A 25,424-nucleotide genomic window follows, 5' to 3' on the forward strand; every position below is an offset into this window, starting at 1 on the left:
GTCTGAGCACTGCAGAGGAGATGGTTTTGGGTAAATTTGGGACTGGAAAGGCTGTTGGTGTCACCCTGCAAGGAGTAACCAGGGTGATGGAAGCCAGGGCGAGGTCACTGTGTTGTAAGTAGACTGCTGGTGTCAGGCTCTGAACCAAAGTTACATACCACAGAAGCACTCAGGGTTACAGGGCAGGCGGTGACACAATCCCTTACTGGTCTGGGTGAACTCCCAATGCCTCACAACTACCCCAACAGCAATGCGACTATAACAAAAATGTAATAATCAACTCCACCAACAAAATCACTGGTGGAGTCTCCAGCCTCTCTTTCCTATACCTGTCCCCCAAGCCTCCTTGTCAATTTATAATCCCATTATCCTATTGTTAAAAGTTTTGCTCTTCCCTTTTGTTAAAAGACTGATGCAGACAACAGTAGAAACTGACAGACTACAGAAGGGAAACAGTGAAAATTATTCAAAGAAAGTGCTATCAAATGCACAAAATAAACCACCTGCAAAAATTAAAGCTTTTTTCCCCCTTTAAATTCTGTTGGTGAAGTAATCTTAGGTGTTACCTGTAAATCAACAGGAAATTATTTTCAGACATAATCGTGATTTTAAAGTTGACAAAGTCTGTTTAGACACTTTCTACGATAGTTGATGCTTCTCTTAGCAGCAGTAACTTCAGCTGGCTCCTCTGGTGGAAATACTGTTTCAGAAGGAGCATGCTGCTTAGAGTTACTGCTCCCTAGCTCCATGCCTTTCCCCTCACTCATGCAGTGGGTTTCCCTAGGCTTGAGTAAGGGAGAGAGAGAGATACACTGGCTTTGCACTCCCTTCCATGGGTTAGAGGCCCTTTTGCCCCTTTATTCCAAGTCTTTTCCTCTTTTGCATGCTGGCGAACAGCCAGGTGCACAAGGTCCCCAGTAAACAAACATCCTCTTACAGTTCTAAGAACCGGTATGTATGGAAAACTGATAGTAAATACTAGCTATATCTCTCCTGTCATAATTTAACATTTCAGAACAATAAAGGATGTCAGACACTATAGCTGAAATTTTCAAGGCAGTGCAGGGGATTTAGCCACACATTTTCCACTAAAGATAAATCCCCTGTACTGCTATGAAAATCTCAAGCTATGGTCTTGGAAAACAGTATGAAGTAAAACTTGGCATAATTAACTTTTACAGTTATGCTTTGCTGCTTCTTTCTCAAGCCCCAGCTTATGGCAACAAGTGTACAATAGTAAATAAGTATCTACTAGTAAGTATCATTTCATGCCACAGAAACAATATATTTAATAATGCTGTTATTGTGCTTTTTTAGTTATACAACTATTTAAATATTACAAATTTGCAAATATTAATTTAGGAAGATCATGGAAATAAAAGAATTTATCAGCAACTTTGATAAACATGACTTAACATATTTCCCACACATGCAACCAGTATTTGTGCCCATAAATCACATAGCTAGATGTCAAAATAATCTCACAAAGGACTGGATTAAAAAAAATCAAATGCAAATTTTAAAGGTAGGTTGAGGTTTCTTTAAAAATTTGGGCTTGATTGTCATTTACACTAATGGCCACTTTATACCACTCTGACAATGTGAAGTGGCTTTAAAGTGACTGTAAATGTAATTTAAGACCATTTTACAATTTTATGACCTTTTTGTTTGTTTTAACTTTATGTTAAATAGTTGAAACGAAGTGTTTACTCTTAGTTTTTTTTAGCATTATATTTATACCCGTGATATTACTGCTGTGTGATGTGTAATAGTTTTGAGAAAGGAGAAACTCCTCTATTGAAAAGTTCACAGATCTTTTTTCATTTTCGAATTACAGTTGGTGTTATACTTGTAAAAAAAGGTTCTGTCAGTTTTGCATTAAATCTTCCACATTAAAAATGCTATTGCTGTGTCCTAGTGGGTAGATGACAATATTCAATGAAAACTAACCCTTTAATATATGGTTCCAGAGTAGCAGCCGTGTTAGTCTGTATCTGCAAAAAGAACAGGAGTACTTGTGGCACCTTAAAGACTAACAAATTTATTTTAGCATGCAGCTCACGAAAGCTCATGCTAAAATAAATTTGTTAGTCTTTAAGGTGCCACAAGTACTCCTGTTCCTTTAATATATGTATTCCTATTTTCAACAGATGGTTTATTGTAATCCATCAATGTTATAAATTATACATGAATTTACAATAAAAACATTTTAAATCTAAATGACTTTTCTTGAGCCAATAAATGGGGAGTTTATACCCAGTGACCTAATAACATCATACTTCAGATTGATAATTTAGAGGTATAAGGCTCTGTATCGTATTGCCAATACCCAAAGTGAATCAGACTCATACAAAAGCAGTTTAAATACATTGTTTGTGTTAATTCCTGAAAGTAATAAAACTAGATTTATGATACAGGCACAACTAGATAGATGAACAGTGCAACTTCTTTTGGAGCCTTTTGATGCAAGATCATGGGTCTAAGGTCTTTAATTTGAAAAGATTTTCCAAATTAAGAATATTCCCTAACTACAATGAATATGCAAAGATTTTTATTCCCCAAACAGTAATGTGAAGGATGCCAAATCATCTGTCATTTGTGTTAATTTAATTATCAGGCTACATTCAATTATCCAATATAAAATGCAAATGAAGTAGATGGTTGACAGCACATACCAATTACGTTCATTATAATAATTAAATCAGACAAAGTAGAAAAGGGAATGAAAATGTAATAAAATACGAGGGGATTTTTAATTAACAACAACATTTTAATTAGAAACTCTAATCCTATAGTAAGTAGATGATTGGCTTAATCAAAGATAGGGACATTATTTTTATTTTTATTATTATTTTGAGTGCATCTTTAGTATCATGGGACCTGTTTTCTTAAGTTAATAGACTAAATGGTGACAAATAAAGAGAACCAGTTTCACTGACCATACTTTATGCAAAGCAGATGCCTAATAAAGCAATCTTACACTAGCGCATGATTACAGAATTCTTGTCTTGTAAAAATGCAAGCTGTCTAACCCTACAGTAAATAAAAGTTCACGTGCTGATACAAAACAGACAGTGTAGTTTACTCTCGACTAATGATGCTGAAGCATTTAACATATTAAAGGACTGTTTGCTTTAAAAATTTTTTAGTTTCATAACCTATTTATTTCATTCAGTAATAGCAGTGGCCCTGAAAAAAGCTTTATGAAGATTAAAACAGGATATAAAAAAACTATTACTAATACAATAACTGTGGGCAATGTCAGAAAGTCATAGTAATTTTAAAATAAACTTAGCAAGTATGGTCCAAACAAAAGAGAATCCCTTTATCCTGATCACTACTTGCAGTGATCATTTGGTTGCACAGACCAAAAGTTATTTTGTTATTTAAATCAGGACTCCACTGTATTACTTTTCAAAAGACAATGTCAAGGTTGGCAGACATAAAATATAACGTACCTTATTAATAACATTATTTTAAAATTTCCTCTGCTGAAAAATCTGTCCAGCCTCTAAAATAGGGGCCGCCAAATTCTGAATAATAAGATTGCTGCTTCTTAGTCCTACTCATCATATAGGGTTTTGTGTCTGTGCTTGTAGGCATACATGTGAATGTACACAGACACACTGTAATATACCACGCTACTTGTGTGCCTTGTTCTTGTGAGTAAGCAGGGAATTGAAATTTACAAGAGATAATAGGGGACTAACAATCTACAGAGGAAAAGACTTGTTTAAACTACAAACCACAACAAATATTTATATGACTGCAGGAGCAATCAGAAGGCTGATATGAAATATCCCAGTCAATGGTCCCTTAAAATGCGCTTGATGAATATACAAACACAGTGGTCAGGATCTAAGGGATATTTGTCTTCTTCGGTGAAATCTGGGATACATGCTTTGACTTCTTGGAGCACAGAATCATAGAACTGGAACAGACCTTGAGAGGTCCTCTAGTCCAGTCCCCTGCACTCAAAGCAGGACTAAGTATTATCTAGACCATCCCTGACAGGTGTTTGTCTAACCTGCTCTTAAATCTCCAATGACAGAGTTTCCACAACCTTCCTAGGCAATTTATTCCAGTGCTTTACTACCCTGACAGTTAGAAAGTCTTTCCTAATGTCCAACCTAAACCACCCTTGCTACAATGTAAGCCCTGTAGTCTTCTCTTCTCCAGACTAAACAAACCCCATTTTTTTCAATCTTCTCTCATAAGGTAATGCTTTCTAGACCTTTCTTCATTTTTGTTGCTCTTCTTTGGACTTTCTCCAATCTGTCCACATCTTTCCTGAAATGTGGTGCCCAGAACTGGGAACAATACTCCAGTTGAGGTCTAATCAGTGCAGAGTAGAGCAGAAGAATTACTTCTTGTGTCTTGCTTACAATACTCCAGCATCTTTAAGGAGGCTAATGTTTACTGTTCTAGAGCATTTGTTATTTGGCTTCTGCTTCAGGAATATACTGATTTTTTTAAAACTAGCATTGCACAAATGTTCAATGTAAAAACAGAAAGTCCAGGAACTAACATTATAGTGGTAATAAACGGACCAGTAGCACTTCCTGTATCATGGAAGGCATAATTTCAATACTGGGAATCAAGCACTACTAGCAGGGGCGGCTCTAGGAATTTGGCCGCCCCAAGCAGTCATGTCTGCGGGAGGTGCACCGGAGCCGCGGGACCAGCGGACCTCCCACAGGCATGACTGCGGAGGGTTCGCTGGTTCCGCGGCTCCAGTGGACCTCCCGCAGATGTGGAAGGTTCGCTGGTCCCGCGGCTCCAGTGGACCTCCCGCAGTCATGCCTGCAGGAGGTCGACTGGAGCCGCGGGACCAGCGGACCCTCTGCAGTCATGCCTGCAGGAGGTCCGGTGGACGCGCGGCTCCGGTGGACCTCCCGCAGGCATGACTGCGGAAGGTCCGCCGGACCCGCCTGCCGCCCTGCCGGCAAAATGCGTGCTTGGCGTGCTGGGGTCTGGAGCCGGCCCTGACTACTAGCATACAAAAATAACAGCTGCACGCAGATCCCAGTGCCTGTTCGGTACCTGATTTTATTACTAGTTGGCCAGAGACAGTCTATGCTTAAACAGTGTAAAAGAGAAACTCAGTTATTGCCCTTATCCTCACAGTACAGGCATGTAACTTTTTGAAAAGGTGTTAAAGCCCGAAGGGTCCAACTTGAGGTAAAGAAATGCTCCTTATTTGAGCCTACATAAATGGTTTTACAGAAGGAAAGAGAATCAAGTTGACCCAGAGATTAGTTTTTTGCTTTTCTTTAGATTAAAACAGACCAGGAGGCATGAATATCTAGTTTCTCTAAGGAGCAAAATTTGACCATTTAAAATATATGTGGATTTTTAAAAAATTAAATAACAAATTACCAGATTCTATGACATAAAAGTAAACCTTGTATCCCATTTAGTTGGAGATCTCATAAATATTATGCCACAGGCTGAAGGGTGAAACATGGTGGTTTTAAAAGATGGGTGGGATCTTGGTAGTCTTCAACAAATTGTGAACAGGGTGGAAACATGTTTTTGCTTGAGAAAAATGATTTTTGCAACAAAATTTGCAAAGCATTAAATTAAAATTGCCATTTTTATGAGTGAAATGCTCACAAAATGACCCTTAATTTTGCATATCTCTAACAGAAATAAATAGCTTGAAGAAGTGACACCAAAGCAGTCCACTATGCTACTCTGCCTCTACTGCCTGACCAGCACTGTGCTTATTTTAGCAAGAACCTAAAATTGTTTTATGTAGGTGAAGAAGTTATTTATTAATCCTCAAATTTAACCCAGTTCAGAGGTAGATTAGTGATGGCACATGACTTTAACCACAAGTGCAGATGCCGAAGATTTAGACAGACTGCAACATCACCAGCTGGGAATCATGCCCTCAGACAAACACATTTATGCACATACTTTATCTCTTGGCTACCTACTCACCATAGCCATCTGGTAGGATGGCATGGTGCCTGCTCAGAAACTGGTGGACCTTTGCCCTAGGGCACAAATCTAAACAACGATGGGCACTACAGAGCACTACAACTGACATCTCTGGAAAGAAGTTCCTCTTCTGTGCTATTATTGGCACATTAATGGTGCATGCCCCTTTTCCAATGGATCACATCTGTTTATACTTGTGAGCCAAAAAAAGAATTCTTGAAGTGGAGAGGAAAGGAAGATGGAGTTCACTGGCACTTCTGTATACCAAGAGCAGTTATACTGCAGTGGGAATCTGAAAAGCTCAGCAATATCACTCCGCTCTCAAAATGAACGCATTACAAAAATACCACCTGCAGGCAGTCTGTGTGAAAGAGCAGTGTCTCCACAGGACTTCTCGATTTCTGCTTCAATGGAGTCTAATCCCGATTCAAGTTCCAAAAGTTACTTAACATTAGCCCTGCAAAACACAGGACCATCCTTGGAGTCAGTTTTCTGAGGGAGCAGTGCCAGGCAACTTTTGGATCCTGAATTACGATTTGGCTTCACACGGTAGCAGGGCTGCAGCAGTTTCTCTGAAGCTGTGGCCAAAACCGCTGAAATTACATTTTTTACTGCATTGTCAGCCCTAAGATATTACAATGTTCAAATTGCAGTTGACAGCCCTACCATCATAGTTCAAAAGGTTTTTTGTTTTTTTTTTAAAAACTTATACTGACAAGTTGAAACATTCACTTACATCTGCTCTTCAATTTATGGAGGGGATTAAACTTCTAAGTCTGAATAAAATAGTTTAACGGAAAAGGGGCATAGCAGAAACAGACATAAAGGAGTAATAAGGCAAATGACAATGTAAAATACACCATATAACTGAATAATATCAAAGGATAATGCGACATAATACAATTTCTATGTACACATACACAGTCAGGTCCAAGTATTCAAAAATAAAGAGCAAGGGTGGAGTTCTGCCTGATTAACACACTGGTATACCCCGACTCCAAATATCCTCAAAGTTTTGCATCCTGATTATTTTGTAATAATATCTTTCTAATGTGTGAGTTCAGGGAATCCATTATAGCTGTGGACTGCAGTGTCCAGGAAGTTGAAGGGGATTTCCAATGTTGTAATATCAGGTTATGTTTTGCAACTAAAGCAGAATGTAAGAGTCATTCCCGCAGGAATCAGAGAGACCAGTGAACTATAAATATAATTTAGTACAAATAGAAAGGTTAAAATTAATAGCAGAATGAAGAACAAGGGATAAATTCTATTCTCAGATATGCATGCACAGCTCTTATTGGCTTCCAGGAGATTTGTATTTGCATATATCTAAAGGTAGAATTTGGCCTTCTCTCTGGTACAAACGTCTATTCAATAGGAAAGGATAAAAGGAAAATATATGAACCTAAGATATAACACCCTTCTGGACATGAAAAACATACTTGTCAACAGTCCTGTTTTGGCAGTGACCAGGCCTAACTATGGCTGAGCAGTGCTATGAGTATCTCAAGCATAGGAGTACCAACCATAAAAAATAAATAAATACCAAAAAGAATACCATTCCTCATTTAGTCTTCCATCCTAATACAAAACTAAGGCTCCTATCTTACAGATGCTTATGTATGTACATAAATTTACACATGTGAGGAGTCACATTGGCCTCAACAGCACTACTCACGTAATTAAGCATTTCAAGATCAGGGCCTAAACATGTGCATGATAATCCCAAACACATTTTCTGATTTTCTTACCTGATTATCTGGATGGTTGACAGTAAAATACCCAACACAAACAATGACTTCATGTAGCAGTCCTTCACAGGTATGCTGAGAACAGTACCACAGCAAAGAGCTGATAATATGACGGAATGCAAGAGAAAGTCCCTCAGCACCTACAATAGACTGATAGAAAATAGGAAATCATAACCTAGCAATATATTATAGGGACTAACTGAAACAAATGAGAGTCGAAATTACAAATCACATACTTTTCAACGTTATCAGAAAGTATTAAAGTAAGATTTTGGTTATACTTTTGATTGTATAATGGTCGTGGTTAAAAAATGACAAATCAACCTCTGCCCCTCTCTCCTCCTTAATTTTTTGATCAACTTATCAGTAGGATGTTAATTAATATGATAAATGCCACTGTAAATAAAACTGAATTTTATTTTTAAATGGGCAAAGAAAAATTTGGATTCTTCTCACTTGGCATTCTGTTAGCATTAAGTAGCCAATTTCATTAAATATGCAGAACATGTTCCAGGAAAACTTAATCCTAATAATAATTCTCAGTAATAAGCAAAGGAAAACAAATCATTCCCAATTTTTGCAAAAGAGCAAAATACATTTCTCGTTAATATCTGTGTGTTCTGAACGGAAAAGAAAGATAAATAATAACTAATAACTTTTCAAACAAACATTTTCAAAAGTTGGAAACATCCAAAATAAGACAACCATCAGCTGCAATTTTTTTGGGGGATACTTTCTGAAAGTAGGCAAATTGCTGTAGTGTGGAGATTCAGGAGAATTAGATTTTATCTGTGCAGCCTACAGCCTCTATTTAATAAACATGTCAAACAGACAGAGCGACATAAGGTCAGAGGGGAAAACTGAAGCATAAGGAATGAGCATGACAGTCTACTAACTCTAATGAAACAACAGCGCAGGCCTGTGGGAAAATATCTTTCATCTGAAAGTTTTCTTTATTTCATATCTTCTAGTCTGTGTGGACTATATATGTACATAAATCTAAGTGTGCTAGAGTTAGGTTTTAACATAATCAAAATTCAGCCCAGAAAAATGGAATTTTTGTTTTAAAAAACCAGCAATGGATATCTTCCATCTCCATAGTTAATACCCCCAATAAGTTGTTATACTTTCAAGCTTCAAAACATTATATAGTATCTATTTGCTACTTTATATCATGTAGCAATATGTTTTGGGTCCAGCCCTTATTTAATTAGTCATGTCCATGCATGCTGTGACCTAATGCTCTGTGTTTAACCTTCCCTGATAACAACAGGCCAAGGGGCACATGAGTTTGTGTATAAAAGTTAAACTAATTTTTCAAGGAAACTATGCTTCCTCTTTAGCCTGAATTAATAGTAATTCAGTATCCTGTGTATCGTTTCTCACTACCATCTTTCAATTGTTAGACTGTCAGGTTAAATGACGTACACACCCATGAACCAGGAGATTATCTGTGCTGAAATTAATTTCATACTGTGCCACAAGTGAACCTCTTCTTTTAATCAGAAAACTGTTCTAGAGTCTTACTATTACATGATAAAACTATTCCCGAGAGCTAATAATCATCAGGCAGCACATAAACTATGTTTTCTTTCTTTCCTGCCTTATATTCTGCTACAGTTCCTAAGTGTCAGGAGGGACAATAATATGTTTCAGGCGCGTGCCGCCCTTTTAACATTAACTAAATAGTTAACATTAATAGATGGAGACAAGTAGTTACTGAGATTGGAGCAGTGATTCTGTCCATCAAAACAATACTATGACCTCAATTCAGCAAAGCAGGTAAACAAATGCTTTATTGAACTGAAATTACATTTTTACTGCATTGTCAGCCCTAAGATATTACAATGTTTACAAATGAAATAATTTCTACTTTTGGGAAATTTGCCACCCTCAACAGAGTGGCCTTGATCCTGCAACTGGATCCATGTGGATGAAGGGGTCTTTCTGCACAGAACTAGTTGTAAGATCAGGACTATTCATTATAATAAAATTAAAAATCAAGAAGTGGGAGTTGATGGTGGATTATCCTGCATTCTTCACTCAGGCAAAATTTCTGCTGATTTCAGCGCAGCGTAGAAAGGAGCCCATGATGTACAATATGATTGGACAAATGTATCCATTATACATTGAATGTATCCATTATACATAAAAACTTCATTTGATATACTGCGTGAGATTGATGTTAGCAAAGAAGTTCTACAAAGCAATGTTATTTGCAATTTCATCTCACATTAATAAAAGCTTTTACTCATTTATTTCTGGAATATTTTAATATTAGTTTTTTTCTTAAAGTGGCAAAGTTATTAATTTGCATTATGGACTAATTGCCAGGCAAATTTCTTCTTCCTTTTTTTAATGAAACCAATCTGAGATTGTTTTCCCACAAAAATGGTCTATTTTTGTGGCTTAAATAAGTCAAATGTGGGCAACACATATATTTTATTTTAGAAAATTAAAATTTCAAGAGAGATTTTGTTCTCATCTGCAAAATTTGAATGTTTTTTTCCTGAGGAATTTTAAAAGATAGTACAACTCAGCTAGAAAAATACTATCTTAAATTCAAGTAAGTGGCAAGTCACACTTAAACACAGTGTGATCTAGGGATGCAGCCATCAACTCAAGGCACCTAAGCAGCTCAAAATAGCATAGAAGCAAGCCATTTCCCATTCCAAAAAGAAAAAAAATAGCTGTTTGTGGACCTTAGCACAGAAGGTTTGCAAGCTCGTAACACAGGAGATTAGATTTGATATATAACATACTGGTCACCCTCAAAACAGGTGGAACAAAAATGGTAATGTTGTACATTAAGTTTAGTTTGTGTGTTCTGTATGTCTGCCTTATAATAAAAAAATAGATTGCATTTGTTATTTCCCATAGTTAGACAATGGAAATAACATTAGCAAATAGCAATTCTATGCATGCAGAAAGAAGACCAAAGTATTTATTTTATTTGTGACTCTTCCTCAAGTTAATTTTAAATACAATTATATGCGTTTGGCTAAATTAAAAGAAAATGTACACAACAATAAATGTTCTAATTTTAAGCATAAGTTAAAAAAGCAAAAATTGTTACCTGAAAAGCTGGCAGATCAAGAACTGCGAAGCTATTGAAGAAGCATAAACTCTGAATAGCAACCTGGATCGTGTTCTCTGTATAACTCTCTTTGGGACTTGCCATGTTTGAATCTGAGATGGTGCCATGGAAAAGAATACAGTACAGCATATGCAAGACTCCAACTAGATCTGTAGTCCGAAGAACTGCAGTTAGCCCTGTGGGATCCTGACGTGTATTGTCAAATATGGGCCAAGACCTGCCAAAGAAACATTAAACTGTCTAAAACGAAAACTACCACAAGAGCTAATATTTTTAATGTCTCAAATGGAAGAAAACAAGGAAACAGTTAAACATGAAAAATCTGATGTCTATATGATGTCAGGAAACCATAGTATTTCCACAAAATGTTTGATAATATACCCTAATTTATATATAAAGTCTCTCTAGATAATTATACACCCATCTTTAAGTATCTTTCTTGGAAGATATTGATCGCTAATTCCACTCCTAAATTCTTACCAGTGTGATACCAGACAGGAACTCCATAGCTTGAAAGTTATGACCAATTGGACCATAGTAGCTCCTTGCACACCTCTCATACATATATTTAGCTACATCCCTGGGCTCCAGGTCAGTTTCTTTATGACAATGGCTGGAGGAGGTGGAGGAACTCCCTTGGGACCATCACCACCTTAACTGACAAAGAGATGGTGGCTGGAACAAATTGATATATTAAATAGCAACAAGATACCAGGACCAGATGATATTCATCCGAGAGTTCTGAAGGAATTTAAGAATGAAATGGGTGAGCTGCAAACAAAAATATGCAGCCTCTTATTAAAATCAGCTACTATATTAGAAGTCTGCAGGGTAGCAAAACCTAAGGAAAAAGGACAAACTAGTACAACATGTGTAAAGGAAAACCATGCTTCTTCAATCTACCAGAATCTCTTGTGGATGCAAAAAATCTATGGATAAAAGAAAACTGACAGATTTAATTAATCTGAACTTTTAAAAAGCCTTTGACATAGCCCCTCATAAGAGTCTACTGAGGAAACTAAATAGTCTTGGGGTGAAAGTTCTGCAATGACAAAGAGACAGAAAACAGAGAGTAGGAGTAAATGGTCAATTTTCAATAGGGCAAATGGTTAACAGTGAGTTTTCTCACTGATCTATATCAGAACTGGTGTTGTTTCACATACACCCTCTTTTCCACATTATTAAGTAACAGTGAAGTGATAAAATCTGCAGGTGAAAAATGCATTTAGGACCGTCATTATTACAGAAGACTATGAAAACTCCAGAAGAGACCTAATGGACAGCAGGACACTGGATGCAATTAAACACTGACAAATATAAGGTAATGCATATTGGAAGAGACTACTTGAACTACTCATACATGCTGCAGAGTTCTAAATTTAACCCCTAAGGAAAAGTACTGAGCCTTGCACTGAAAGAGTTCAGTGGAAACCTCTGCTTAACGTGCAGTGGCAGTCAAAACAACAATCCAGTGCTAGGATGTAATAAAAATAGTATTAAAATATTATGTCATTACAAAAATTAATAGCAGTTCTTCACCCCAGATACTGTGCTCAGTTCTGGTCACCCCATCAAAAAAAAAAAAAGAAAAGAAAAAAAGGAACAAACAGATGGGGATCTAAAATGATAGACACATGAGAGACTTCAATATTAAAAGAGATTGAAAAGATTAGTAAATGTACAAATAAGAGAGGACATACAAGATATATATAAAACAATGAATGATATAGAAAAGGTAAATTGGGTAAGGGTACATTTATTTACCCTTTCTCATAATAAAAGAAAAATGAAAATTAAAGTCAAGAAATTTCAATTAAAAATTATAAAAGGAAATACATTTTGACACAACAAATAGTCAACCATGGAACTCACTGCCACAAGATATACAAGACCTGAGAAGGATTAAAATTGGAATAGTTATTTATATGGATAATAATGTACCCACTGTTAGGAACTTCCCTGGTCTGATTTGGTATTGTGATTTCTTTGACTTTAGGAGGATGCCAACAGGAGTGTGAGATAATAATATCTAAGATCAGTTTTTGTGATGTGGACATTTATCTACTAAGAAGTGGATTGAAACCAGCACCTAATTTCATATGTGCCTCTGAACAACTGCCAGGCTTTCGGTCACCACCACCTTGTGCTGATGCTTAATTGTTTACTAGTGAAGAACCAAAGTGAATAAGAAAGCACCAGGTTACAAATGGATACCCCTGTATCAATGTGAGTTTGTGTTTATAATAGAAAATTATTGTTCCTTGGGTAGAAAATGTGACTTCAAATTGGTAACAAATGCCCCAGCCTTCATGTTTGGGATTTTTCAACATACTTGTGTAACTTTACTTGTGAAATCAACTCCTATATGTTGTACCTTTACTGCTCTTTCTTTTGTGGGATCTCGAAGCACATTAGAGAGTGAAATAAGGAGCTTATTAACAGAACTGTATTTAATCTTATTAGATGGATTTCACCTGCTACTCATTTTTCTAAGAAACTTATCTCACGATGTGGATGTAATTAACAGCACAAACTCAACACAACATAATAAAGAAGAGCTCGTAACTGAAGAAAATGTGGGTCAAATTTTGTATTATTAAGCAGAAATAAATCATGGTGATTCTCTGGCAAAGACAATTTGTCATTATTACTGGAAAACATATAGGGTATGATTATGGTTTTAGAAGTAGGATTGCTTCTTATGATAATTTGTTATGTCAACTTAAAAGGATGCTAATTAAGATTTTAAGAATATGTATTTAACATACCTGATTAATCCATTTTAGTAGTTATATATATATATTTATATCTACCCTTCTATGACTGATTGATATACATTAAACTACTGAAAACAAACAAACAATTAACACTTAGCCAGGGTCCCAGACATCAAGAAACAGTGCCCCATGCAGTTAATTCCCTACAGAGGAGTTCATTATAAATTTGCTTCTGGGGAGCTAGTAGATTAGCTAATGCTATTTTTACTTTTATTTAGTCAGTCCTGACGAGATTTTCTTAGAATATGTAAGGTGCATAGGAAATAATATGATGAATAAAGAGAGAGAGAGAGAGAGAGAGAGAAAGCAACTGAGCTGCAGTAAGTGGCATATACCCAGCTATAACAATCAGCTTTACAGGTAAGTTAAAATTAGGATGTACTAACTTTGATAATGTTCCTTTAAGCATAGCCACAATAAAATACATAGTCTGCATGGCTGGAGTATAAGTCAGTGCTATCTATCTATCTATCTATCTATATATATATATACACACACACACACACTGGATATAGTATATATTACATAGCTATAATACAGTATACTGGAAATGGAGCGTTTGACTAAGAAATAGGTTTTAGTTTCTAGTAGTTTGTTACTTTGACCTTGGCATATATTTTCACACATTTTACAGGGCAATGCTAGGTTTGGGTGGACAGTAGAAGTCAGGTGCAGTGATAGTGAGTGATGATAGATTATAGGGCTGGGAGGTGGGCATAACTAGTTGGATCCCCTGCATGTTTATTTCCAGATATTCTAATGTTTGAGTTATTTTTAAAGATGTCAAATTTTTGTGTAGAAAGTATAATGTCTGATGGTAGCTGGATTCGACTGAAACACATTGTTTTAGTGATAATTTTGGGCTGTGAACAAGCACCAAGGGTTTAAATCAGGTTGGTGTGGGAGGTCCACTGGAGGGATCTCTTCTACCAGATCTTATGATGCGCACCAAAGTGGAGCTCCTCTCCACTTTGCATACTTGAGCAAGTCCCAAGAGTATGAGTGAGCAAGCAGTTATACCTGGGTGAGATATGGGGGAGTGGACAGTGGAAGGGAATGGTGGGTGTGACAGGTTGGATCACAGAAACCCCCTTGGGGCTGCCAACTGATGTGCCAAGACTACTTCTGCCTCTGTTTTCCCTGCCAGCTTGGGACTCCAGTACCCTGTCTTGTTGAGCAGACACACCAGTCTGCTCCAACACAGACCCAGGGTCTGAACCACGTGCCCCAAAGCTGCAGACTTAACTGAAAACAACTTAAGATGTGTTCCTGTCTTCAACACTCAGATGCCCAACTCCCAATTGGGTCCAAACCCCATTTAAATCCGTTTTACCCTGTATAAAGCTTACACAGTATAAACTCATGAATTGTTCGCCCTCTATAACACTGATAGAGAGATATGCACAGCTGTTTGCTCCCGCAGGTATTAATACATACTATGGGTTAATTAATAAGTAAAAAGTGATTTTATTAAATACAGAAAGTAGGATTTAAGTGGTTCCAAGTAATAGGAGACAGAACAAAGTGAATTACTAAGCAAAATAAAATAAAACACACAAGCCTATGTCTAATACAGTAAGAAAACTGAATACAGCTAAAACCTCACCCTCAGATGTTTCAATAAGCTTCTATCACAGACTGGACGCCTTCCTAGTCTGGGCACAATCCTTTCCCCAGGTACAGCCCTTGTTCCAGCTCAGGTGGTAGCTAGGGGATTTCTCATGATTGCTGCCCCCTTTGTTCTGTTCCACCCAATTATATATCTTTTGCATAAGGCAGGAATCCTTTGTCCCTCTCTGGGTTCCCACCCCTCCTTCTAAATGGAAAAGCACGAGGTTAAAGATGGATTCCAGTTCAGGTGACATGATCACATGTCACTGTAAGACTTCATTACCCACTTGCCAGCACACACATATACAGGAAGACTTGCAAGTAAAACAGAGCCATCTACAGTCAATTGTCCTGGTTAATGGGAGCCATCAAGATTCCAAACCACCATTAATAGCCCACACTTTGAATAACTATCATAGGACCTCAGAGTTATATTTCATATTTCTAGTTTTAGATACAAGAGTGATACATTTATACAATAGGATGACCACACTCAGTAGACTATAAGCTTTGTAATAACACCTTACAAGTGACCTTTTGCATGAAGCATATTCCAGTTACATTATATTTACACTCATTAGCATATTTTCATGAAATCATATAGAGTGCAATGTCACAGTGGGGGAGTTTTTTTTTTCCATGTTCAAAACTTCAAGTGATTAAAATCTAGCAAATGTTGCGTTTTAAAATTTAACATGGATAAAAGATACTGACCCAGATTCTCCATTTAAAACAGCACAAAATGAATGCAAAGTGGATGTAAATTGTCACCCTTCTGATTTAGTAGCATTTAGCATCTATGTTGCCCTGATATAAATAACAAGACAAAGTGTAGGTCAACACAGGATCTGGCCCCATCCCTTACTCTTATTCTTTCTGTGTGCCCCCCCCCATTCCATGTGTTCCTTTCTCGTGTCCCTGCACTCACCCTACATATTTCCTCTATTTCCCTTCACCCCTTCCATGCTTCCTAGTCCCCTGAATCTCTCCTTTATTCCCTCTTGCATGGCCTAGCCAGTGTACCTCCTCTCCCAGTCCCATACATCTCCTCTTCACTCCTCCCCAAGAGAACTAATTCAAGACCAAACAGCATGGTTCCATGACAACCAGTCAGTTTCTGGCCAATCCATGTCCCTCCCTGTCCACTACCCCCTTCTCCACACCTCCTGCCCCCCCGTCACATTTTCCCCATCTATGCCTCAAGTTAGTACCTTTTGAACTTACATTTATAAACATTTAAAAATAATTTAAGCATTGCTCTGTAGACACTGCAAACAGTACCAAACAGTACCAAAAAGAACCCCAGTACACACACTGTAGCTGAGGTTGCCATGACTGTAATCAATGATACCAGTAACAATGAGTATACCACAGGCTTTGTCAAGTGCCGATGCTTTCTCTGTACCAAGGGTACCACTTGTACAGGCATCCCCGGCTGAGCTGCTTGCATCAATACTGATGATTGGGTTCAGGCGTACAATGGTACCAATGGCTGAATGAGATGCTTCAGTGCTGATGATGGGGCTGAGCAAGATGGTAGCTCGTGCTTGTTCTCCTTACTAATGGAGGGCATGGGCATCCTACTGGAGTTGTGCTTCCTCTCCTTGGAGCTCCGGGTCTTTCTGGGCCTGCCGGTACTGGAGGAAGAGTCTGTGGCCTCAACAGTACCCTGGGAGACTAGGGATCTAAATACCATTTAAAAAGTTAACTGTTTAAAGGATTAAAATATGTCCTTTAAATGGTTACCCAATTAAGCAGCTGGGGCTGATCCTGCCAGCCGGTGTGGCTGGGGCCGATCCACCAGCACGGCTGGGGTCCCTCATGCCGGGGCTGGTGCAGGGCTGCTGGGGCCAGCTGACCCATGGTTAACAGTTAAGTCAGGTTAACCGGTAAAACTAATGCTTACAAGTTAACTTTTTACATCCCTATCGGAGACCGAGGACCTTGACGGGGACCTGGTCTTTTTTGGAGGTGGCTCCTTAGATATAGTCTGTGCTCCTCTTTTCGGTAGTCTTCCCAGAGTGCTCCAAAGGCTTTCCTTTCTTAGGAGAAGCTTGCCCTGATATTGATGAGGTGCTAGATCTGTCAGGGACAGATGTGTGTATGGGGGTCATCTCCTGACCTGGTTCAAAGGGTGTTTGCAGGTTCCACAGCCATCAGTTTGAGCTTTATTTCCCTGTTCTTCTTAGCCCTGGACTTAAGGGTTAAACAAAAGGTGCACCCTGGGAGATGTGGGCCTCTCTCCCCCAGGCAGTGGACACACTTGGAGTATCTGGCTCACTGCTATAGCCTCTGGGCAAGACAGGCAATGTTTGAAGCCTGGCAAGCCAGGCATAGTCCACCAGGATAGGATTAGTCTCCAAGGCAAAAGAGAGGGAAATCAGTCCTCCCATCTAAACTGTCAACTATACTAACCTTAACAACAATCCTAAACTAACTAACTTTGATAGAAAAAGGGGATAAAGTGAAAGACCAAGTATGCTCTAGGTCAGGGGTGGGCAAACTATGGCCCAGGGTCTGCATCCGGCCCTTCAGACATTTTAATCCGGCCCTCGAGGGTCCAGGGCTAGTCCCACTCTGGCACTCCAGTCAGGGAGTAAGTTCGGGGGCTTGTCCCGCTTCGTGCATACTGTGGCTCTGAGCAGCTCCTGGAAGAAGCGGCATGTCCCCCCTTCGGCTTCTACACGTAGGGGCAGCCAAGGAGCTCCACACGCTGCCCCCACCCCAAGGGCTGCCCCTGTAGCTCCCATTGGCCAGGAACCACGGTCAATGAGAGCTGCAGAGACGGCACCTGTGGATGGGGCGGTGTGTAGAGTTGCCTGGCCAAGCCGCGTAGGAGCAGGAGGGGGGACATGTCGCTGTTTCTGGAAGCTGCTTGAGGAAAGCGTCACCCGGAGCCTGCACTCCTGACCCCCTCCCATGCCCCAACCCCTTACCCCAGCCCTGATCCCCCTCCTGCTCTCCAAACCCCTTAGTCCCAGCCCAGAGCCCCCTCCTACACTCCAAACCCTCATCCCAGCCCCACCCCAGAGCCCACATCCCCAGCCAGAGTCCTCCCCCGACAACCCAACCCCCTGCTCCAGCCCCCTCCTGCACACTGAACTCATTTCTGGACCCACCGCAGAGCCTGCAGCCCCAGCCAGAGCCCGCACCCCAAATCCCAATTTTGTGAGCATTCATGGCCCGCCATACAATTTCCATACCCAGATGTGGCCCTCAGGCCGAAAAGTTTGCCCACCCCTGCTCTAGGTAAACATACTAGTGTTCCATCTTGGGCCAAGGTGGTGGAGAAGGAACAGAGAGTGGTTTGCCTGGGCACCCCTATATAACCTTGGTGTCCACCACAAGGAGGCATACAGCATACACGAGGGCTGAACAGACACTGCTAGCTAGAAATTTCTGATCACTGGCTCAAGAGATACATGTGCACCTGAAGTGGAGCACCCTTAGGGATACTACTCAAAGAAGAAGAACCTGCTCCCACATTAACATATCAGGGGACTCACCCAGCATACTCAGTAAGGCTTCCAATGTAATTCCCTTAAGTCGGATGGTTATACAGCAAGAAGTCTAAGCTTCTACTGTTGTGAAAGGGGCTAAATGTAAAATTCTTAATGCAGCATTCAGCTTCTGTTAGAGAGGGTTACTGTACTTCCACTTGGAACTGAAATTCGCGCCTGCAGCTGTACAGCTAAAGCATTCCTAAAGCTTATTTTCTATTGGATCAAATTCTAAGATGGAGAATAATGTAGTTGCTGACCTTACATGGGGAATTTCTGCCAATATCAACAGTTATTTTCCAGTTCACAACTGTTTTGTAGCAGTGATAATTTTGGAATTCTGGGAGTGTATTCAAAAGAATAGGTCTGCGTGCAGTATATCATTGCACAATGTGACTTGCAAGCTATTTTTAAATAAATGCCCAGTTTCTTATGTCTTAATCTCCCCCTCTCCTCCAGAGTCATAAAGGATCCCATCACAGAAGAAATTAGTGTACTTCTCTAGTGGAGGAAATGTTAGAATCTAGAGCAGAGGGGTGAATCTTCTACACTGCAGAAATACAATGTCTGTGTGGGCTCTTTGGGTGGCTGAGAGAAATCATGCTGTAAGTGCTGGGCAGGGACACAGCCTGCGGATACACTGCTTGTAAGATTCTCTGTTCCTTGGGGGTAAAGGGAAGGGGGAAGCAGAGGGAGATGCTAGGGCCATCAATATTATTCCAGCCCTTAAGTTGGAGTAGCAGCTTCAAAGTGGCTCTACTCCTGCTCTCTGGCCTCCACGTAGTTCTCTCCCAATTGGAATTCCCTAATGTCCAGCTGAATTACTTGTTCTGGCAACTGGAGGCAGGATTTGGGCTGCAGGTACGATTTGATAAATAATCTTTTAGGTATTTAAATTTTCATGATGATTGTTCAGAAGAACCACTGATGCTTAGTTGATCAGACCATATGTGTCAAGAATAATTTTCTCTGAAATCGCTATAAGAGGAAAAAGCTTATTTTAATACTCTTCTATTTGCAGCCCGTCCCATGACTGATGTTATTGAAAATAGGCCTAAATTACAAAATATTTTTCTTTTTACCACCAGGATATTAGTGCCCTAGTCCTTCTCATAGATAGCTGACCTATCTTGTGCAAAGTACACATAAGGCTGCACAATCACCTCATAAAATCTTTGAAAAGAAATAACTAGCTCTTCAGATGAAATGCAGTTAAAAACAAAAAGAAGCAAACTGTGTCTATTTACCTACAGGTACCATCTGTGGTGTTACACAAACTCCTGTTTGCTATTGTCAATCGGCACTCAGCTACTTCCATTAGAGCCATAAGAGTTAGAGGTCAGCCACTTGCAGAGACTTGACTACAGACTAATGTGTCTGAGTTTATTGTACAGGTTCAAAAACAGGGCCTGTGTTTGTTTAACACTGACTGCCTTTAATAACCAACTGGGAGTCCTAAGAATCCACGAAAGAAATCATGCCATAAACCAAACTGCAACAGAGTTTCAAAAAGCTACTACTGTTGAATTCTTTCAAAATGTAATGGATCATATTGAAAGCCTTACTAACCTGCAAGTAAAAAAAAAAAAATGCTGAAAATGCTGATTTGTTATCTGCTATAAAAAAATGAAACAAACATTTCAGTCTAATTGCCAGGTTGAACACCCCCTCCGTTTCTTCTCATGGAGAGGATAAAAGGAGTAGAAAACCTACTATTAGGACTCAAACGTTGTCTGGGGGAGGGCAGTACTTCGATTAGCCAATATGACATCCTGGATTGTGGAATATTTCTTCATGAACTCTTCACTTTGGGGCTCTTTGCGTGTTTTTTGAGTAAGTGTGGCTGAATGAAGTCAGGACAGAGCTACTTTCTGTAGCATCATCCTATTTCAAATCTGCAGCATTATTATCTTATGCAAATTTTTGCTCCACAACTTCCATCCCCTTGTAGGGGAAGAGGCCATCCCAGGTGCAGACGAGGAACCAACTGGAGGGAACGCTAATTCTAACAGCTTTTGGGACACTCCTGGATTGAGATGGCCATGCCTTCTGCTCACACCATGGAGGGGGAGCTTGTGGCCTTTCCTGGCTTTCATGTGGAAAGGCATGATTTAACACAGACTGTCTAGATGAAGACTTTTAAAACTTTGCTTTCTAGGTCAGTGAGCTCCCTAGAAACTCCTTGCCTTTAAAATTTTATTTTTGTTGCCCAATTAGTTATTCTGCAATAGACTCTATAGTTACTCATAACACTCAAGTCACTAAAATACTCAAGTCACTCTTTCCCTTCATATCAAAGTATAGCATATCTGCTTTCATCAATTAGCATTTCTTAATTTTAATGATAAATCTTAGGGTTTTCAGTGATATAAAATGGAAGAATAATCAGCTGAAAACTATTCATCACCCAAAATATAACCTAATATTGAATACCTCAGAGCAATTTTTGCAACTATTTGTAATGAAAAGATGGATCAATTTTACCTGAGGTTAATGTTAACTTATTCTAATCTCCCAACCCATTAATAGTGCTAAACAAATCCATATGATAAAGTTTATTTAGCTGGATACAATTCTTTTGCAATTTTGTACTACCACGGAACAGTGAATCAATCAGAAATATATGTTAAAAGAAATCAGATGTAGAAGTGGTTAAAAAACACAAGCATTGTTTTTTCATAAAGAAGACTGCACATTTTGCAATTACACCACAGGACATAACTGTGAAAAAAAAAAAAACCCTCTGTCTGCTGTGTTTGGCTTGTACAAAACGAATGTGGAACTGAAGGAACTCTTGGAAATGTTTACTTTTGATTTTGCCTGTATTACAGATAATTTGTACATGAACAGGCCACTGGCTCCTGTTGGTTTTAACTGTCAGTTATAATCACTTTAAGCCTAAATGTTTACAATAAAAAAGTAAAAGACCTTATTCATACCAGTTGTGGGCTTTAAAGTGAAAAAAATGTATATGCAATGAGGGAAAATAAAATATGAACTTTTGTATATGTTGCTTTGAGTGATTTTGTTCAACCTAGTAAAACAGTGAATCTCTTACATATAAGAGGTTTTCAAAAATCTTTTGATTCTGTTTCAAATGTTGAGAAGTCTAACAGCAAACTCAATGGTAACTGTCAAGCAACAGATTAAAGTTTTAAAAAGCACATGGGCAGAATGTACAATTTTGCCATAGGTATTTTAGGTTTGAAGTCTGTAAATACAACAACGAAACACCAGAAAATAAGGGTTCTGCAAACAAGCACAGCCTCTCTGAGGAAGGGTTATTTGTGTAAGTCACCAGCATCTTTTCTTTCCTACTCACTAAAATTACAATACCCACAATTTTCGCACCAATGGTATCAGTCACCAATATCAAATTTTGATAATTTAACATTGTACTCCCTACACAACTAGTTAAAATTAAAGTTCTGAATAAAACTGTTGCTGAAGTTCAGAAATGAAAATGTAAGTAACTATGTGTCAGTTCCCATACGAAGGGCCAGATTTAGATTTTCTTCCTCACAATGAAGAGCCCCCTTTTCTACAAGTAGTCCCATACTTGTGGAAAAAAGTACTTTTATTTTGCTTGTTTTCTCTCTCTGGTTTTGGCCTTGTACCATTCTCTTTGAATGGCTTGTTTAAAGGCGGTTCACTCCTTATATGGGTCTGGAAGTGTGTTTAACAGAATATAATCATTAAGGGCAAATCTCTTAGCTATCATTAGCATGAAAAAACAGATGAGTATTTGAATTGTAGCAACAGCTCCTAAGATGGTGGGTGTTTTTTTTTTTAATTTAAGAAAAGCCAGGGAGTCTGCACTACTGTTATGAAAATCTGGTACCCATTAGAGTTCAAGCTCTGCCATAAGGGGATCCATGAATGGCCACAGAATTTGGGTTACTGGGAGAGACGCTTATAAAAATAATAAGTAGTAATGTAAAAATATTAATGATGTTCATACATAATATTATATCATGAGATTAATATTATACTAATCTCATGATAGCTCATTTACAGGTTAACGTATCGCTTGAAACAAATTATTTGTCAATACTGAGAAATTTAGCTACAGCACGATTATAGGAATTATTATTAGAGAATATACCATTTATATAACAATACTATTAATATTGTTGCTCTGTAGCACAAACAGTATAAAAGAAAAATTTCTGCAAGGTTTTATTTATGAGAGAAAATTGTTTATATTTAAAAATATGAACTAATCTAAAAAGCAATCGTGAATCTCTGTGCGGGATACATTTTAATGTTTGCATACACACACAAGGTTAATAACAGTAGCCAAATGAAGAGATAACTTTCAAAAAAGTCTGTGAGGACATAACCTGTCTTTTCATGTTAGGATTTACAGCTCAACAACACTGTAAAAATTAGGAGGTGAAATAATAAATAAATAAGCACATAAAGCTTTTATACCTGCTATAATTAATATAGGCCTCACTTCATTGTATGGCATGTACAGCAATGGACCCTTTTAGTTTCTTCACTTCGAAGTAAGTGTTAGTTACTTGCATGTAGTTTACAGTACTTGCTGAATCTGCTCTGTCTTGGCAATGGAGAGTAGGACAATCAGTACTCTAGCAAACTGCTTTCATCCAATTTGCCATTCAGCAGCCAAAATAGGCATTATCTTAATTACTGTAATAAAACAGAAAAACCAGCCTACTTCCCTTGTATTTCTGTGATCTGACATTTGCTATTTTCCTGGACAAAACCCTGTATATTTCTGTATACCACTGTTATAGCTTGTAATTCACAGTCTAGATTCATTAGCCACTGACAAGGATTTACACGCTGTCCAGTTCTGTTTTGAGATAACATTCAGTAGCAACAGCATAGCTTTTGTATTGATGTCACACTTTATTTTCACATTACATTAACAAGGGAGCTTGTAAATAGTTCTTACATCAAGCAATGGCAAATATATTCTGTAAACTGATGCTCCAAGAAGCTTGATGATTTGAGAGGAGTTTATTTGCAATATTCTCCTTAGGCAGAACCAAGTTTTATCATTGGAGCTGTGTTACTGTTAGTTTATTTTACAGTCCTTAATGAGAACAAGATTTGGATACAACTAGCCCTTATGATGTACTACAGCTGAAAAATTTCCTTCCTCCCATTTGCATCAGTTATAAAGTTCTTCATTCAGGGTTCATAGAAAATTATGTCTTTGACTAGCTGATTTTTCATTTATTTTTAACACAGGTCTTGATCTTGCAAGTCCTTATGCACTGCATGGCATGGTATGGTGAATTGTTACATTTTAGTATGAATGTAAGCAGAGGCTACTGATGGTGACAAGTGAGCTTAAGCATTAGCCATAGTCTTCTGCACAGAGCTACAGCTAAAATTCTTGTGTACTCAATCTTACTCACACATACTCAGGTTAAAAAAAGGGATAGGGAACATGTGAAGAATGGGCACATCTGAAGAGAAATAGACATAAGTGTGATTCTTAGCGTGTTGAAGAAGAACTTGGCTCCATGTTTTCCTTCTTAGGCCTCACTCCTGGCTACTAGGAAGGAATAAGTTGAGGCAGCACAGCAATGTTGTTATTAATGGAGGATCAGGTTTCCCTGTGCTCCCTGCCCTTTTCATAATTTTCTGTCTTGTATTTACATGCACAACATGTCACACCTGTGCAGTGCAGGATTCAAGGCCTAAAAATACACGTGTACTCCTAAAATTACAATAAGTATTGGGAAGCAGGGCCACCATCAGTGAACGCTGTTCAACCCTCCAAGAGGGGCACACATTGCTTGGTTCCCCAAGAACAGTTTTATATAAAAATAAAGCTGTTACTCGGTAAAAAGAAGAAGATTTAATAATTGCTTTTGTTTCAGGTTTTTAAAACTAACTTGGCTTTCAACTTTGCTTAAGGGTAGCTGGAGCAATGAGGAAAGCAAGGTTAACTACTAGATAATAATTACAATAGCCAAAATTTTAAATCTCAAATGCCTTGAGGTAGACTCCTAAATCTTTCGACACCAAATATAAATAGCCTATTTTTCAAAAGTGCTGAGCATTACCACACTCCACTGAAGACAAAGGGAGCTTCAGGTGCTTAGCACTTTTATTTACACATCTAAATATGGATTTAGGTGCCTAACTTTAGGCACCTAGGTTTAAAATTTCATCCAGTATATATTAAGTCTTGTATTTTATAATTATAATTACTATAGCCATTAACTATTGAAAGGATCGATCAATAGTTGCTTTTCAACTTCCAAGAATAAGATAAACTGATCTTAAGACCACATAGTGTCAGTGCACAATGTCTGATTTACCAAGAAAACAAAACTGCTATATTTTATGTAGGACTGTTCAATACAGCAGGGGGAAAAAGAAACTATTGCTTTAAAATCTGGGATGGAAATAGGAGCATCGGCGCTGACTCCGTGGGTGCTCCGGGGCTGGAGCACCCACGGGGAAAAACTGGTGGGTGCTTTGCACCCACTGGAAGCTCTCTGCCCCCCCGCCCCAGCTCACCTCCGCTCCACCTCCTCCCCTGAGTGTGCTGTGTCCCCGCTTCTCCTCCCAGCACTTGCTGCCGCAAAACAGTTGTTTTGCGGTGGCAAGCGCTGGGAGGGAGGGGGAAGGATGGGGTACATAGCGCACTCTGGGAAGAGGCTGGGGGTGGGGATTTGGAGAAGGAGTCCAATAGAGGCAGGGAGGGGGCGGAATTGGGGCGGGGACTTTGGGGAATGGGTTGGAGTGGGGGTGG

At 38.7% G+C, this 25,424-nt stretch overlaps 1 protein-coding gene across 5 annotated transcripts in view; it reads right to left on the reverse strand.

The window, feature by feature from the left end:
* The window catches only part of SCAPER (S-phase cyclin A associated protein in the ER), a 354,496-nt gene that overhangs the window by 33,237 nt on the left and 295,835 nt on the right, over positions 1 to 25,424 (reverse strand). For all 5 annotated transcript variants that reach the window (XM_039490831.1, XM_039490828.1, XM_039490827.1 and 2 more), the window contains exons 28-29: positions 10,774 to 11,011; positions 7,698 to 7,847 (exon numbers count right to left, since the gene is read on the reverse strand). In XM_039490831.1, coding sequence (XP_039346765.1) covers positions 7,698 to 7,847; positions 10,774 to 11,011 — 388 coding nt within the window. The remainder of the gene's footprint in view (positions 1 to 7,697; positions 7,848 to 10,773; positions 11,012 to 25,424) is intronic.

Source organism: Mauremys reevesii, linkage group 10, assembly GCF_016161935.1.
Source record: "Mauremys reevesii isolate NIE-2019 linkage group 10, ASM1616193v1, whole genome shotgun sequence".
Classification (NCBI taxonomy): domain Eukaryota; kingdom Metazoa; phylum Chordata; order Testudines; family Geoemydidae; genus Mauremys; species Mauremys reevesii.